This window comes from Mercenaria mercenaria, chromosome 13, assembly GCF_021730395.1.
Source record: "Mercenaria mercenaria strain notata chromosome 13, MADL_Memer_1, whole genome shotgun sequence".
Lineage (NCBI taxonomy): Eukaryota > Metazoa > Mollusca > Bivalvia > Venerida > Veneridae > Mercenaria > Mercenaria mercenaria.
Window position 1 is genome coordinate 53687985 of NC_069373.1, and position 18047 is coordinate 53706031.

The window sequence follows — 18047 nt, forward strand, 5'->3', positions numbered from 1 at the left end:
CGCGCCTGGATCGGATTACGTCATTGCACGCGAGTGGTTTATTGCAGGATAACCCGAGATATATTTTGCTCTACATGTATGTAGGTTATTTGCTGGTCGTGTTAGAATTCTAATGAATTGCTAGACATCTAGAAACTGAAGTCCACCATCGTTTTTTCTTAACCTTTGCCCTGCTTGCTTTCTAAAATGGACTGGTTCATCATTGAATTTGGGCAGTACCACTTCTTATTCAAATGGATGTACACTAAAATTTTACTGACTGAATAGCAAACATTGCACGGACGAGCAGGCTGATCTTGGTCTGCATTGGTCCAAAAGACAAAACCACTTGCCGCCAGTAGGCTAAAGGTTACGTAGGCACGAAACATTAAAAGCATATTTTCAAAAAAGGAAAAAGGGCTTCAGTTGACGCAGTATATCATACGTCAAGTTCCGGACTGAATAGTCAGTATAATTATTTTGTTTCGTTTATTTTAAGAGGAAATATAGAAAATAATAAGAAAAGTCAGAGAAGGTAAAACTGTTTTTAGAAAAGTAAGAGTAGTGCCGTAAAATACATCTAGGAGCCACCGTCAGTCAAAAGCAGACTTTCTTTTTAGATTCTTGATGTATTTTATGTAGATATATCATACCTTAGCGTCTATACTTTTAAAAATATTTTAAAGAAAAGTTTAACCAAAAATCGCTTTGTCTACAATTAAGAAGAGACAAACTGTGTTCACATGCCTATTTTCCTTGAAGATTTTCAGGATATAAGTAATCCAAAATACTGACCCCTTTTAACAAATGTTTTCCAAAACTGAACAATGCAACATTTGTGCATTTATTTCCATGTAATGTGTTTCTGCTATCGATTTTCCTTAACTATAAATTATATTCAAAACAAAATGGGAGACTCAGTCTCTGAAATTGTTTATTTCGTCTCCAATATTCAAGTCAGGCATTATATTATCTTAGGAGGGTACAATAAAAGTGGCAGTCGGTATAAAGAAGTGTATTAGAAAAATAGAAACTATAAGAAATATCATCTGGAAGCATAAACGTATCCAAACAGATTACAGCAGACTCGGTTTGATAGAATATGTTCATTAGATGTAATGAGTTGTGTAAAACATGTCACGCCCTTAAGTTTAAACAGATTACTATTAACTAGACAGGAAATGGAATGGACCCCGTGACTCCCAGTGACTACAAAGTATAAGAAACACCAAGGCCAGACTTTCACTGCCGCTAAACAGCAAACCATGGACTGCTATTGTGATCTTTAGAATGTTTTTCAGAAGTACAGATACTGGAAGTCAGCCTCCAGAAATCCTTCGCCCCTGCCAACTGTCGGACAATATCTTTCAGCGTTTTGAAAACACACTTAGCAGAGCGTCTTGATCATAAAACATCTTTGTAACAATATCAGCATATTCTAAAAGTTTGGCATTTACTATCAATTCTGTTATAACTAAAGAATAATGTTTACTTTAAGATGATGGATACAACTTCCTGGTCCAAGGACTTCGAGAATTGATCCAAACGAGGTCCTGCGCAGAAAGCCAAGGCACAGACGGTGTCATCCTTGATTATAGGAGATGTTCTGTCATCATCAGTAATAGTCTCCACTTGTCGAGATAATTCAGGCGCTTGTTTCTCAGAGATAATTCAGGCGCTTGGTTCTCTGAGATAGTTCAGGCGCTTGTTTCTCTGTCTGCTTTTTGTCATGGCCGCCGGTTAAATGTTTTATGGTCGACAGCTGTTTTAAATTTGTTTTAAAAGGCTAAAATATATTAGATGATAATTGGCAATGGCGGAGCAGGGGAGAGGGCTCACCCAACAGGAATCTATGGAATAAATATATATTCACTCTTTCAAAAAGAAATGAGCCGCGCCATGAGAAAATCAACATAGTGGCTTTGCGACCAGCATGGAGTCTGGTCGGGATCCATGCTGTTCGCTAACGGTTTCTCTAATTGCTATAGGCTTTGAAAGCGAACAGCATGGATCCTGAACAGACTGCGCGGATGCGCAGGCTGGTCTGGATCCATGCTGGTCGCAAAGCCACTATGTTGGTTTTCTCATGGCGCGGCTCAAATATGAAATATTTGTATACAGCTGCTAAAGGTATGAAAATACAGTGACTGTTCTAAAGTGTTCACCTGTCCTCTTGTGATATTATCAGTTTTACGATTTTAGAGAGGAAACAATATGTCCTTGGTGTTAATATATGTTTCATGTAAGCTAGTTCAGTCAATACCAACCATTTGAAAACTGTATTTAGAGCTAATTACTACAAATAGTTCGAATATACAGTATGATCTATATAAAATCTTATCTACAGAGATAAGGAAGACACTTGTCCTGGGACTTTACAAAACATCACCATTTAATGACAAAAAATGGGGACATTATATTGCCTTATTTCTATTTTCTTTCTAACACTTTTTGTCGGTATGTACTTAACATTATATGACTCAATTTTTCGTTCCTTCGTCTAAAGCAGGTTAATCTCATTGCTATCGTTATTTTTTGTTTAGTCAGTAAAAATACTATAATAAATTTTGAATTTTTATAGATTACAATACCATTGTTATCCCCACGACGAAGTCGGAGGGATATATTTTGGCGTTGTCCGTACGGACATGCGTCCGTCCGTACGTCCGTCTTTACGTCCGTCCGTTCGGAGCCATATCTAGAAAGTAGTTGAGAATATTTAAATAAAACTTCATTTACATGTTCACCAGTATAAATTTATGCGGCCCGTCAAGTTTCAGTCATATTGCCCAAGTAACACCAGCGTTATGGCCCTTAGAAGTTTCTAGTATTAGCTATATAGGGTACTATAAATATGGCAATTCTGGTTTATAACTTGTGATATATTTGCCCTAGAACTTAGACTAAATTTAGATCACCATAATGTGGTTGTACACAAACAATTTCGTTAGGATTTCTTCAGTAACTTCAGAGTTATTGCCCTTTAATTGCTTAAAAGTCCATATATTTGCACATAACATACCTACCATTTAGTATAATTATTTCAATTTTTTTCAAACCTTCCATGATTATTTATCAACATGCAAAGTTGTACCGTTCTCCCACCTTGCTCCTACATCCAATCATGCCCACCAACCCGATCATGCATCATGCATCCCTCCCCCTCCCAACATTTTTTTTTCATTTTTAATTTTCCATCAATATCTATAACCAACTTTGAAGTTTTGTACGCTCAGCCGTTCACCCTCCCCCCCCCCCCCCCCCCCCCCCCCCCCCCCCCCAAAAATTTCCATTCCATTTTTTTTTTTAATGTTCAAACCTTTAGCATGTGAAGTTGTAACCACACTCACCCCGCCGCCAGCAAAGTTCAAGATATCTTACTTGATTGTGCTCTCTTAAGGACATCTGTTCTTTTAAGTTCAAATGTACTTGTTAAACAGCAACACTTGGTGTCAAACTACTCGAAGACAATATTTCGTTCTAGGTGCACTTCAAGCTAACATTTCAAATAACACCATTTAATTCTAAAGCTAAACTTATTACAGTAAACATATTCCATTCAAAATTATTTCTTTAGTCAGGATCATCGTAACATACATTTATTATGCACACTTTAAACATTTGTTTTCTGTTAAAATGATTTTGACTTATGAAATTATTTGCTTCTTACTAACATCCTTACTTTTTTGCCAGGTATATCTTTTTTTTTGCCATTCCTCACCACAAACCCTTTCGGCGGGGGATACCAATTCATCGAATTTGCTTGTTTAAATTTTTTATCACATTTCATAGCTTAACTTTTCATACATTGATGACGTCATTTTAGTAATAACTTTTGCACATGACATCTTTTCTGTAAATGTAAAGATGCATTTTATTAAATGTTGCGTATGTGAAATAGTTACATGCAATTTAAAATCTCGTGCGATTCCTGACAAAGTCACGAGATAATGTCATTGTTGTTCTTAGTGTTGAAAAAACTGACATATTAGGAAAACTGGATACTAGTAAACACATCTTGAATCATCATTTGTCATGAAAATATAATATTTTTCCTACGTGTTCTAATATTAGATAAAAGAAACACGATGCACGTTCGTTTCAACAACTCTTTTAATTGTCAACAAACTGATAAGTAAGCAGTGGAAAAATTATTTGAAACATTATTTTATAATATAGATGGACTCAAAATCACACTTGTACTTCAACAAAGACGTATGTTTAGAAAAGGAGTTGCGGTACTTTTCATTTTGAAAAGGAATACATAAGCATATCTAAAGGGTTTGGTGTCTGGAAGAGAAATTAAGATTACTCAAACTATAATAAAGAGTATGACTTTTAGACAATCCAATACCCAACTATCGGCAGTTGTTATAACAGGCATGTTGTTTAGCTTCGCCTAATTGTGCACTCTTTTCTTTGACAACGTCCGATAATTTTCCGAGTTTTATAAAACATCCGTGAACAATCAAGGGTAGTAACCACGTAATAGTAGAACTGTTTTGAGTCAATACTCGTGAAATCGAGAAGTGTGATGTATAATTCATAAATTTTCAATTTCTTAATATTTTCTATTTTCTATGATTATTTCAGGCCTAGGTGCATCAGTAAATGTCTACTATATCCCAGATACATGCATTCCATTACTACGTGACAGATGTTCCAACTTGACACGCACTGTCCTCTGTTACGATGGACAAGTATTCGATGACTGGTGAATTTTGATCATTTAATCATCACAGTTTTGTTCAAACTTTATTGATAACATGTCGGCTTTTATTTTTTGTCACATAACGTAATGATGTCAATGCGCAAAATTTCACCATTTACGTCAGCAAGTTGACAAGTCTTTGAACTAAAGCGTCCCCTTTACATTATTCATAACCCAACTAAAAGTTAATTTAAAAGGCTTAGCTAAATGTCACTTTGTATTCACAGTTTTATTAAACCACACTCAGTAGCTATGGTTATTATGATGATAAATTTTTATCTTTGTATTACAGCGCTCACTTAACATCATTTATAAACTAATTGAAAGTTAATTTCAAAAGCTAATCGTCACTTTGTTTTCTCAGTTCATTTAAAATTAATCACAATCAGTATCTTAGATTATTTTCTGGACAAAATATGTTAGACAAAGATAAAGTGAAGATGGTTAATAATTATAAAGATAGAGATTTCGTAATTATAAAGACAGAGTTAAAATTCTATAAAAAAATCCCTTCAATGAATTGAAAAGTATGTCTTAAAAACGAGAAAATTGGTCAACAAAAAAGATTGTGTAAACAATCAAGGCAAATTTTAATATATTAGTTTGTTTTGCGTATTTGCTCTTACTGACAGTTATCGTCGGTTTCTGTTTAGTGGTCCTTCCTTGCTTCAAGTTAAGACAAGGAAATGGAATAGTTTTTTCCATGAAACTAAATGAAGAGAGAACTGACAGACGAACGGGACGGACAAAGAAATTATGAACTCAACTGACTGGGGGTAATCATTAAAAAACATATTATAGAATCACACTTAGACTGTCAAAATACAATTCAGCTTTGACGACATTATATTATTTCTCATTCTTAAAACAACCTTAGCTAATATTACGTAGAAACATTTAAAATCCGCCTACATTTACGACTATGTGCGTTAATAAATCATTGATATTAAACTAAATGTCATGATTGCGTCTTTTATTTTTGCTTGTGAAATTGATCCTATATATTTTTTGTACTGAAGGTGCTCTTTCGCGAATGCTGGATGTGATGGAAAGCTTCGTCCAAATGTTACAACTGTACATCTACCTGTCAACGCCTCTTGTGTGGTAATATTCCTCATTAGGAATCACGTAGCAACACATCGTCCACATACAACAACTCCCGTAACACTGACAGCATTTGAAGTAAGAGAATGATCTAAATTTTCATTCAATGCAATACGTGTTTTAACGTTCTAAGATTTTTGTTTTTGTTTTTAGAAATACAGAATGAATACAAATATATGCTGCCATAAACATATTGTGTCAATTTTTAATCGTATCCTGAAATATTATTACAGTAATAACAATGGTGTTTGAATTTACAGTTGCTTGCTTTTCGATCACCTTATAAATATTTTGTATATGATTATTACACAAAACGTTACAGGTAAAGGTAACTTGTCGAACCATTTGATGTTAGGCACATAATGAAGTTCTGATCTTGTCGAAATACTCAATACTGGGCAGTATTAAAAACGATGGGGTAGCGACATTTTAATTTCTAACGAAAACTGTCATGTAAATATCCAGTAGCCTGGTTTAGTTAATCCATTTACGAAATTTTGACTTGTATCAATGACTCTAGATTAATAAAATATATTTTCAACAAAAAACCAGGCGTTACTCATTTTGAAATAAGAAATGAAGTTTAGAATAATTTGTCAACAAATAGTTACGGATAACTTTTTTCTGCATATCATATTAACCATATAATATGCATTTTATTTAGGACTTTAGGTATCTAGATGATGATAATTTTAGACGAGGGTGATTGTAACAATTAATCATTTGTCTTTTATGCCGAGTTTTGATTTTCCAGGAACATTTCTACAATGCAGCAATTCATGGAATCGACGATCTTTTGATTAAAGCAAATGCATCTGGAGCAACCATAGATGTACAGAAAAAGATTTTCTCTGTACAAGATCACAACCAAAAGCGATACCTGCGAAGTGACAAATGTTGGGCATACTCTCTTGACTTAACCCCGATATCTCCGTGGAATAGCATGGGCCACACACGAAAAGCGGGAACTTTGATAAGCCCACGCCATGCTCTATGGGCCAGACATTACAGTATGAAGGTAAATACCACTCTTCGATTTGTTGACAAGAACAACAATGTTGTAGACAGGTGTATCGTCAAAACGAGCTTAATTCCAACCCACGGACACCCGTATCTACGAGGATATGACATAGTTGTTGGTGAACTAGATCGGGATGTTCCGTCAACAATATCCTTTGCAAAGGTGTTGCCTAGAAATTTGACGACCATACGTCCTGGACGTGTTCACATTCCAGTATTTGATACCGACTTTGAGGAAAAGGCGCTTGTTGCTAATCTTAACTACGAGAGCAGTAATATGATTTGGCTTGGTACACCGTCGCATTCTTCTATTCGCTATCCATTTTTTGAGACGAAAATTAAGGGTGACAGCGGCAATCCAGTGTTTCTAGTTGTAGACAGTGAACTAGTGCTACTGTTTGTATTTACCTACGGTGGAAGCGGTGGTGGAACATCAATCACTTACCATTATGACGCGGTCAATGACATCATGAAGCGTTGGGGCACAGGGTACCAGCTCACAGAAGTTGACTTGACAAAATACCTCGACACGGGGAACCAAATTCCTAATATTATTGGATAAATCCAAACTCAAATTAATATCCACCATATCTACATATGAAGTTCAATACCTGAATAAAATTATTAAATATAACTAGCTAATGTTCAGCTCAAAATAATTTAATTGTATCTTGAAAGAACGCTTATAAATGTTCAGTTCAAAGAACGATAATCTTTTGAATATCCAACTTTCAGTTTCCCAGTTAATTAATCGACATTATTGCTTTTGATGCATTGTATAAAAAGAATAAATTCGATTAATTTGTTATTTACAAAATGGTAATTTCGATTTTGCGTCAGTGGCAAAAGTTTTTTTTTTTTTACATTTTCCTTCTCAATGATGAAATAACTTCATAAGCTTAGATTTTTGCGCTGTATCAGAAACATTTAGAGTTATTTTGGATTATCTTTAATAAGAAGCATATAATTTTACGCTCAGACAACGGCTACTCTTTAAGTTATAATGAAATTGGCAAGATAGAAAACGACTGTTCTGGTAACTGTCTCTTGGACCATTTTTCTGCTATATTTAAGCAATAGTACATTATCCAGGATGATAATGAAAGTCCCGGCTGCCAATAGAAAATAAAATCTCATGAAAGATATTGTTAAGCTGCTATCTCAATTCAAAAATGACGGGGGTTTTGCAGCAAAATAAGTACATTGTTGCACACGTGTATGCCGCTGTGCACGCTAAATAAGTTTGTAGAAAATGTATTATTGAACGTTCTCATATTCAGTAAATATTAGGTGTCATTTTAATCGTTCAAGCTCCAAAGAATACATAGCAGTGCCTGCATACACTTGGTTACAAGCCCAGAAGTTCTTGTAAGGAAAGATTGCCTTTATCCACAAAAGGCACTATATATTAGCGTCCCAATATGTGGTTTGATGCCAAAAATATATAATTCGGCAGCAGACATTTTTCATAAAACATTGAAATGAGAAAGCTGGGTATTGCCGAGATGCTTGTTGAGGTATCAGTGAAGGAATAAACAGGTTTAAAATATAGGATGACCACACCTGTGAAATGCTCGTGCGTTAAATTTATTAATAGTATCACGCTATATTATATGGACTGACTAAATAACTAAAAAGAAAAATACAAGAATCTAAACCGCCATAAACATATAGACATGAAAGATCATTTTTCTTGTCTAACATGTTCAAAGTAGATTGTGAATACAAATAGATTTGGATATTTCTTTTTATTAATATATATTTTATGATGTTATACTAGTATCAGAGCTGTATGACGTGACTCAAGTGCACGCTATTTCAGACAAGAGTTTTCTCTGGATATCTGTCACAGGCACGTGATCGGACAGGTCAATAATTTCCTCGCTAGGTAGTCAGGAATATATAGCCATGTAGGCGTGCTATAAACTATTGCTAATTCATTTCTCAAGAGAACATTTACTTTGTTGATTATTGCTTCTAACTTGCTTTCAGTCTGTAATTTTCTGATCTCACAAGTTGGTCTTGCGTTTCGTTATCAGTTGTCATACATGTAGTCCCCAAACTAAGATGAAAATGTTTGGTCAAAAGTTAATGTTTAGTTATTCAAAACTGGGACAAGTAAATACTATGTGAAACTCAACTCTTTGAACTGTAACATGTTGGCAACAATATTAGGTAAAAGTAGACTGTCTAGTTTGGTTTTACTGATTTGATACAGACTTCATATCGTAATTACATCTGAGTCGATTTGATATCATGTGTATATAATGCAATTTGTTTTTCAAATGCCATAATTGTACTGGGAGTTTAAATTACAGGAAAAGATAAATGTAAACCGACGAAGAACGAGAGCTCGAGTACTGAAAATATGTTGATGAAGAGCAATTTTGATAAACTGTAGCTAATGATTTTGATTTTACCGAATCCAGTCCGATGTAAAAGTGAAAACTCATATAGGTTGCACATGAAAGATATATGCCGCTGGTTAGATTTTTTCAGCTTTCACAAACTCTACCGTATCCGACTCAACGCAAGTAGGAACCGTAAACGATATTAAACGCCATAGTAATATCGGGCTTCTATGACTTACGTTTTTTAAATATATCTTTGTATTAAGATTGTAATCTTCAATTTGAGGAGCTTCACTGACGATTCAGTTCATTGTTTAAGGCAGGATGACGGCATCAGTTTGGAGTAAAATTTAAAATCTTCAGCGAAAATGTTTCTGTACGTGGCAAATGAAAAATATATGGAACTGGGAAATTTCTTTCAGCTTTCACAGAACTCAGTAGGACTCAACACAAATGAGAATCTCACACAATATTACAAGTCTAAGTAATATCTTGCTTCTATGACATAAGTTTGTGTTCTAATCAAGCATTGAATAAATATCTGTATATTAAGCTTCGATCTACAATTTGAGGAGCTTCACAGCTAAATCGGTTTAGCAGTTAGTGTAGGATGACGGTATAATTTTGGAGTAAAAATTGGAATTTCACAAAGCAAAAGTTAATAAGCAAGGCCTGTGAAATATATTTGGCGCTAGTTGAATAGTTTCAGCAGTCACAGAAAGTCCATATACGACTCAACGCAAGTGAGGGCCTAACATGATGATACAAGCCTTAGTAATATCGGGATACTATGACTTAAGTGTATGTCCCTCTCTATCATTGTAAACATATATGTGTTTTAAGCTTATGTTCTGAAATTTGAGGGGTTCACTGCCGAATAGTTATAATGTATAGGGGAGGATGACGGCATCATTTTTTTCAGCTTTCACAGAATTCGTCCGTATACGACTCAACGCAAGTAGGAACCACACACGATATTACAAGCGTGAGTAATATCGGGCTACCATGACTGTCTTTATCATTTGAAATACATGTATATCTTAGTATTTAGACTGAGGGACTTCACGGCCTATTGAGTTCATTGGAAATGGGATGATGACGGAATCAATTTAGAGCGAAATTTTGTATTTACAGCGCAAATGTTACTATACGTTGCATATGAAAAATATATAGTACTTGGTAATTTCTTCCACAATACTACAAGCCTTAGTGATATCGGGCAACTATGGCCTAAGCTTTTGTCCATCTCTGGCATTGAAAATATAATATGGTTATCATAACATTAGCTCGATCTTGGAGGCTGTATTCGGCTCGGCTAGATTTTTGCCAGATCGGATCTCACGTGGCGTGCAAGCGCCGAGTAAGATCCGACCTTGCAAAATCCACAAGAGCCGAAAACAAAATCCCAGATTTAGCAACTGTTATAGTGACCCTTATTTTATACCTCTACCTTTTTATTTGTTGTTTTGTTATTGAACGAATTCTTCAATGATTATCGATATTAAAATGAAACTAAGTGAAACTTTTATGTGCGCTATTTATAAAACTGTGTCAGATCATGCACATTAATGAAAGTAGGCCGGCAGCATGCGACACAAAAGGTACAATAGGGATTATTTTTCTGCCTGTTTATATTTAACTCTGAAATACAATCCGATTTTTTACTGCCGAGTTGGATTAGTGGTACGAGCAGGATGACGGTATCAGTTTTGGAGTGAAATTGATATTTTACATAGCACAAGTTAATATTCTTGCTATGAAATATAACTGGCGCTGGTTGTCACAGAAATCATCCATATACGACTTAACGCGAGTGAGAACCTCACATGATGTTACTGGTCTAAGTAATATTGGGCTATTATGACGTTAGTGTTTGTCCCTCTCTAGAATTGAAAACAAAAAGGTGTATTAAGCTTTTGATGTATAATTTGAGAGGCTTCCCTGTCGGATCGGGATATTGTTTAGGAGAAGACGACGGTATCCATTTGTAGTAACTAATTATTACTTACAGAGCAAATGTTACTATAGGTTGCATATGAAAGATATATGGCACTGGCTATTTTTTAAGCTTTCACAAAACTCGTCCGTATACGATTCAAAGCAAGAAGGAACCGCACACGATATTTCAAGCCTTTGTAATATCGGGTTATTATGATTTATATGTTGTCCCTGTCTATCATTTAAATTATATCTTTATATCAATATTGTGATTTACAATTTGTGGAACTTCACTGCCGATTCAGTTTATTGGTTAGGGCAGGATGACGGTATCAATTTGGAATAAAATTTGATATTTACAGAGCAATTTTTACTATACGTTGCATATGAAAATATCTGGTACTGGGTTATTTCATTAATGTTTAAAATCTCATCCGTATAGGACACAACGCTCATACGATATTTCAAGAATTAGTAATATCTTGCTTCTATGACCTATGTTTTTTTATGAAAGTATATCTGTTTATTATAAGCTTTTGGTCTACCATTTAAGGGGCTTTACAGCCGAATCGGATCATTAGTTAGGGTAGGATGACGGTATAAATTTGGAGTTAAAATTGAAATTCGATAAAGCTAAAGGTAATATGTAAGGTCGTGAAATATATTTGGCGCTGGTTGAATAGTTTCAGCAGTAACAGAAATCATCCATATACGACTCAACGCAAGTGAGAACCTCTCATGATGTTACGAGTCTAAGTAATATCGACCTTCTATGATTTAAGCGTTTGTCCCGCTCTAGCAATGTGAACATTATATGTGTTTTAAGCTTGATATGATTTATAATTTGGAAACTTCAATGCCAAATCAGTAAAGAGTTTAGGGGTATCAATTTGGAGTAACAAATAATTTTACAAAGAAAATATTACTATAGTATGTATATTGCACTGTTTTTTTTCACGCTTTTACAAAACTCTTCCGTATACGACTCCACGTACGAAGGAACCGATTAAAGTCTTCTAGGTAGAGAAATGTCTTCAAGACCATTGTTGTATTTATTCGTCGTAGAACAAACGAACCAAAATTGCACACATAAAAACCTATATGAAAAATTAAAAGAGAACCATTTAAATTGTTAAAATGTTTAGTTTTGATATTTGTAAAAATTTAGGTAGATAATAGAATAACACAAATCATATTAAAACATCATAAACGTCTTAGTACTATTCGCCGGTCATCTATTTTTAAAGATATTTTTTGTATGTCATGACCGTGGGTTAAATGTTTCACTATTTTTTCTTACTCCCGATATATTAATATCTATTGCAACTGACCTACCTACCCCTGTGCAGGCATTAATATAGACATGTTTTTGTTAAAATGTGGCCAGTTAATATCTCTATAAGGCGGACAAATTTCCGCGAAATAACGTGACGTTTACAGCATGCACTGGCGTAGTTACTTGAAAATTTCAATGTCATACCTCTCTCCGTTCAAATTTTGCTGTAACTTTAGTAACATTGCTGTTAGAAAACAACATCGGCATGACGTCCACATGTGACATCGGGTTACGGAGTGTCGTAGGCCTTCCGAAAGAAGCGACCAAATGCAGATCTGGACTGTATTATTCTACACTAGGACAATCCACCGGCTCATTGAGCGGCATCAACACAGCTTGAGATCAGCGTCTTTGAATTCGAGTTGTTAGAGCATCCGCCCTACAGACCTGATCTGGCTCCACGGACTTTTCTGGATATCAAGCCCAGTTACGCGGCCAACGCTGTCGACCTCTGACCTTATGCAAACCACACAGATAATTGTTTCTAGTCTTGACAAAGAGTGGTACGTGTAAACATCAAAGAAATGGATCAGCAGACACCGGAAATGTGTAAACACCGGCGGAGATTATGTTGAAAAAGCGGTCAGGGAACTTGTAACGTTTTGTTAACGTCATCGACATCGTATGTGCTCCGGGAGCTCCGTGATGGGTGACTTCTGTACATCCGTTTACGGATTCATGTTTATTGTAATCTTTTGAATCTTATACATTTATGTTTCGAAATATTAAATATTGTCCTGCTGATTTCTTTGTTTAAATAACCAGTATTATGAAAGTTATTTAAAAAATCCACGAACCTCTGGAACACCCCTCGTATACTAGTAAATATATCCGCTCTTTTAAAATGAGAAAAATAATATTTCTATATAGCTGTTAAAGTTGCGAAATTTCAGTCCTAAAATGTCCGCCTGTCATCTTGTGGTATATCAGTTTTACGATTTTCATGAAATTATTGTAGAGAGAAACAACATGTCCTTGGTTTTGATATAATTAGTTGTACTTCATTCAAGCTGGTTCAGTCGGTACATTTGGAAATACATATTTACAGCTCAGTAATAAAATTGTTCAAATGTACAGTGTGCTCTACATAGCATCTTATCAATAGAGATAATGTCGACACTGATCTGTTCTGTTGCATACTGGGACTTGAAAAACACCGCAGTATAATAACAAATAATGGGGACATTATCTTGCCTTATTTCTATTTTCTTTCTAACACTTTTTCAATATGTACTTAACATTTTATGACTCAATTCTTCGTTCCTTCGTCTAAAGCAGGTTTGTCTTATAGTAATCTTTAAATTTGCGTTTTTCAATAATGAAAATTATCATAAATTTCGAATATTGTAAGACTACTATACAAATGTACATATATGTCTTAATTATATTGCAAAGCTTTCATATATTTATGACGTCATCTTAGTCATAACCTTTTCTCTGTAAGTTTGAAGATTCATTTTCAAACTGAAAAACTATTGCGTATGCAAAGTTGTTGCCATATACATAAGAAACATTAGAAAAAAGGCAATCCTGACTTATTAAACAATGGTTATCTACAAAATATTTCTTATTGCTCACGTGTTTTTCGGAAATTCTTACAATTTCTGAAGCAGATCAAGAACAACCCTAATCTACTTTTATGTCAGACTTATGGGGTTCTGAAACATTAAGTAAACGTAGTAAGTTTACATTATCATAAATCCATTACCATTTCGATATACAAACATTCGACTGGGCAAATAAAGACAATTTTGATGTACGACAAGTTTAAGCCTGTTGCCTTGTGTTGGCTGATTTTCGTCCAGTGTACTCAAGAAAAGGTTCCGTAACTATTTAAAATCCCGTGCGATTCCTGACAAAGTCACGATATTTTGGCATTGTAAAAGCGTTTATAATTCTAAGTGTTGAAAGCAATGACATGTGAAAACTAGATACTAGTAATCACGTCTTGCATTATTATTTGTTTTGAATATGTAATATTTTTCCTCGGCATTCTCATATTAGATTTAAGTTTGTTATTTAAGTTTTAACTTTAAGACAATCCAGTAGCGAAATATCGGCAGTTGCTAGAACAGCGCATGTTGTCTGGCTTAGCGTTACCAGCACATGTTTTCTTGACAGCGTCAAGTAACTTTTACGTGTTTCATTTAACACCTGTAAACAATCAATGGTTGCAATCACGTAAAGCTACAGTCACACATACGGATATGTCTACGGATCAATACGCATGACTACGTTCACATATAGGTTTAGTAACGGGTCGGTAAGTTTCATATTTACAGGCCACGTGTAGCCAGCGTTTTCATTACGATTACCTTTGACATACTGTCAAACTACGGCAAGGTACGTTTCAGTACGGATAACTACGTTTAGTACGTTTAACTACGGATGAATAAGTTTCAACCAAGTTTGACTAAAGTCACGCTCAAATGGCTACGGATCACTCAAATTTTTGTGCATGTTCAAAAGTCGGAGAAACTTGCATATTTGGGACAAGTCTTGAATACGTTTTGACCAAGTGTTGGTATGGATTGATACGGATTACTACTTTGAGGTACGGCTCAGGTACGGATCGGTACGGATTATTACGTTTCTATCCGTGGCCAGACGTAGCTATCCGCGCCGTATGCGTGACTGGGGTAAGTAGCACTGTTTTGAGTCGATACATGACCGACCTGATGGAATTTTGAAATGTCTTTGAAGGGTACGGATTGAGTCTGTATTTGTCAAATTGTCACGGTTGATTGCAAAGGGTGACAAAAATAACGGGTTAAGGTAGCTGCCGCTCAGCAGGGAGGTCATAGGTTCTGGTCCTGTAACAGTTATAGCTTGATAATATCAGAGGATTCCAGATGGGGGAAGGGTTTTTGGTCTGTTATTTGGTGGAAAATAACACGGTACTTGAGCAAAGATGAAAAATTCTGATGACAAATCAATTTCTAGGGTGCAACTGCATGGTTTAAAAACTTTTATCAGGGTGGCCCACTGCGAAAAAAGGGTCAATATACGGGAGTGTACGGTCCCGTATATTTCGAAAATACGGGAGTATACAGGGTGTATATTACAAATATACGGACCTAGTATACAATCCCGTATTCGGAACATCTAGTATACGGGAAGTCCGTATATTTGTCATGCATATACGGGATCCCGTATACGCCGAATATACATACATGTATATTTCCCGTATATATTAAATATACGAGTTTTCAAAACAATCCATTAGAAATGGTGTTTATTCGTGTCCTGCTTCAACATATATTTTATTTTCATGTATTTGAAGGGTCTTGGACATTTTACCCGTATACTTGCTGTATTTTAGAATATAGTATATAGAACAAGTATACGAGCCTGTATATTCCGGATATACGTAGTATACGGATCCCGTATTTTTGACATATACGGACTGCAATTGCATCTAATATATGGGACATATACGGACCTGTATTTTCTAATATACGGACATCGGATTTTTTCCGTATACGCATGATATACTTAGTATACGGATCCCGTACTTTTGACGTATACGGGGAATATACGGAACTGTATTTTTTCTATACAGATCCCGTATTTGTGCCACTTACAAACTGAATTTGTTTTTCGTATACGGGGAATACATAGACCAGTATTTTTAAAATGTACGTTGACCCGACTTTTCTCGTATATGTACTATCCCGTATTTTTATTTTTTGTAAACTGATTTGGTATATGGGGCACACACTGAAAGATGACATAGAATGAAGGCTAAACAAACCTGTAGCAGAATACGGTATGTTAGGAAAAGCTAAGACAAAGACGGGGTATAAGAACAAAATTATCATCAATGGAGACAAGTCGGAATAAATTAACATTGTATTCAACATTTAAAACAGTTTTTTTTTTCGTACGATTATGAGTTATTTTTATTTCGCCCAAATGAAATAAGCAGGAAATGTAAGTAATCAATAACATTATGCATTTCTAGATGTTCGTTTCTAATTTTCTAATTGAAAAACTAACAATTCGCACATTTGATTCTGCGCCGTTCACGCAACAAATCAGTTTAGTACCACTTCTTTTATTACTGTTTGTAAATGTTTTCGTTATTCCAATGAATATTGATTACCGCTATAGGCTTTTCGATTTGCCGTCTACTAAGAAGAGCAGTACACCCCTTCTAATGTCCGAAGATGTATTCAAATTTAGCGCTTCGAAAAGACGCATGTTGCATTCTGTGTTGGAATTCGATATGTAAGCAGGTTTCAAATGATGCACCCCATAGAAATATTCAGTTTCCTGATCTCAATAAATGTAAGCTTTTATCTGTTGAGGTACGAATGTCACTGAGAACGAATGGCTCATCCGGACTGTCTGTAGCATTTGTTGACCAAACTTCTCACATAAGCATAATCTCTATCGCGAAAATAAATCGTCGTCTCGGATTTGTAATTCCAGTTGCAGTTAATTGAAAAAATCTCTTGTGTCAACCTGAAATAAAAGTGCACGCATTAAAAGTTATATACATGAACTCTTGCAGTTAACAGATACAGAAAATTATATCTATTAACGCTATAAATGATGTGAAAAAATATGACGAATGAAATGACGTGTGGGCATGGATGACATCGTTTAAGTGTACTCGTTTCGTCGCGAAAAGAAAATAGATATACAAGTTATTTAAGGTGTTTCATTTGCGTTTAATGGTTATATTACGCTAAAAGCTATCTCCTACATTATATTTTATACAATGCATGGTGTTCATTGTGCCGACACACGTAGCCAGGCCAGTCATTACTTCATTTTGAAGGATTGTCTTCAAACTGACATAAAGTAATGACATAAGTAGGGAAGATATTTTTCAAGAGAGATTTTACCTACAACAATTATTTACTTCAAAAGCATATTAAGAGCAGTGATGTCATCGAAATAACACTTTCCCATTTTATTTCTACCAAAATGTCAAAAATACATCCACAATTTAAACCAAAGCTAGCTTTAACATAAACATTCGTAGCCATTTATTGTGAAAAAAATAGAGCCCCATAACCTGTTCGCCGTCATTATGTTAAGTTAGTGTTCTATATCCTGTCTGCCATTACGCGATTCCCCGTGGTTTTCCTATATTGTTAGATGCACAATAATTCTTTTGTACAGTTTTGATTAAATATATGAAAGCCACATATTGAGTCGCGTTGCTTTTTTTTTATATTTTATTTCAAACATCTCTTAAAACTTTGTGACTGAACAAGTTCTGAACGATATTTTGCCACTAAATGTTTTGATTTTTTGGTTAAATGATCTGAAGAGTTTCCAGAAAGATGCCTATCAACGACACTGACTATAGGGAAAAAATCATAATAATCTATAATTTTACAACCTTTAAAAGTCATTTTCAGTTTCTTAATATTTCTAATTATATGTGATTATTTCAGGCCTAGGTGCAGCTGTATTTACAATATCCCAGATACCTGCGTACCATCACTACGTGACAGATGTTACAACATTACAGACACTGTCCTTTGTTACGATGGACAAGTTTTCAATGACTGGTGAATTTTGTCCATCTAATCATCACAGTTTTGTTAAAAAATTATTGTACTCCCAATGAACGAAGTTGTAAGGGGTATAC

At 35.0% G+C, this 18047-nt stretch overlaps 1 protein-coding gene across 1 annotated transcript; it reads left to right on the top strand.

The window, feature by feature from the left end:
- The first annotated feature begins 2305 nt into the window (after positions 1 to 2305).
- LOC123529480 (uncharacterized) lies at positions 2306 to 7448 on the top strand. The gene is made up of 4 exons (XM_045309829.2): positions 2306 to 2436; positions 4573 to 4693; positions 5710 to 5872; positions 6549 to 7448. Exons 1-4 carry the CDS (start codon positions 2385 to 2387, stop codon positions 7374 to 7376), a joined length of 1164 nt encoding a protein of 387 aa, XP_045165764.2. The 5' UTR covers positions 2306 to 2384; the 3' UTR covers positions 7377 to 7448.
- The last annotated feature ends 10599 nt before the right edge of the window (positions 7449 to 18047 follow it).

Excerpts from the sequence above, each read along its gene's own strand:
- LOC123529480 (XM_045309829.2), top strand. The coding sequence starts at position 2,385 with ATGGGGACATTATATTGCCTTATTTCTATTTTCTTTCTAACACTTTTT. Across the intron at positions 2,437-4,572 it reads CTTTCTAACACTTTTTGTCG|GCCTAGGTGCATCAGTAAAT; the intron begins GTATGTACTTAA and ends TGATTATTTCAG. Across the intron at positions 5,873-6,548 it reads TAACACTGACAGCATTTGAA|GAACATTTCTACAATGCAGC; the intron begins GTAAGAGAATGA and ends TTGATTTTCCAG.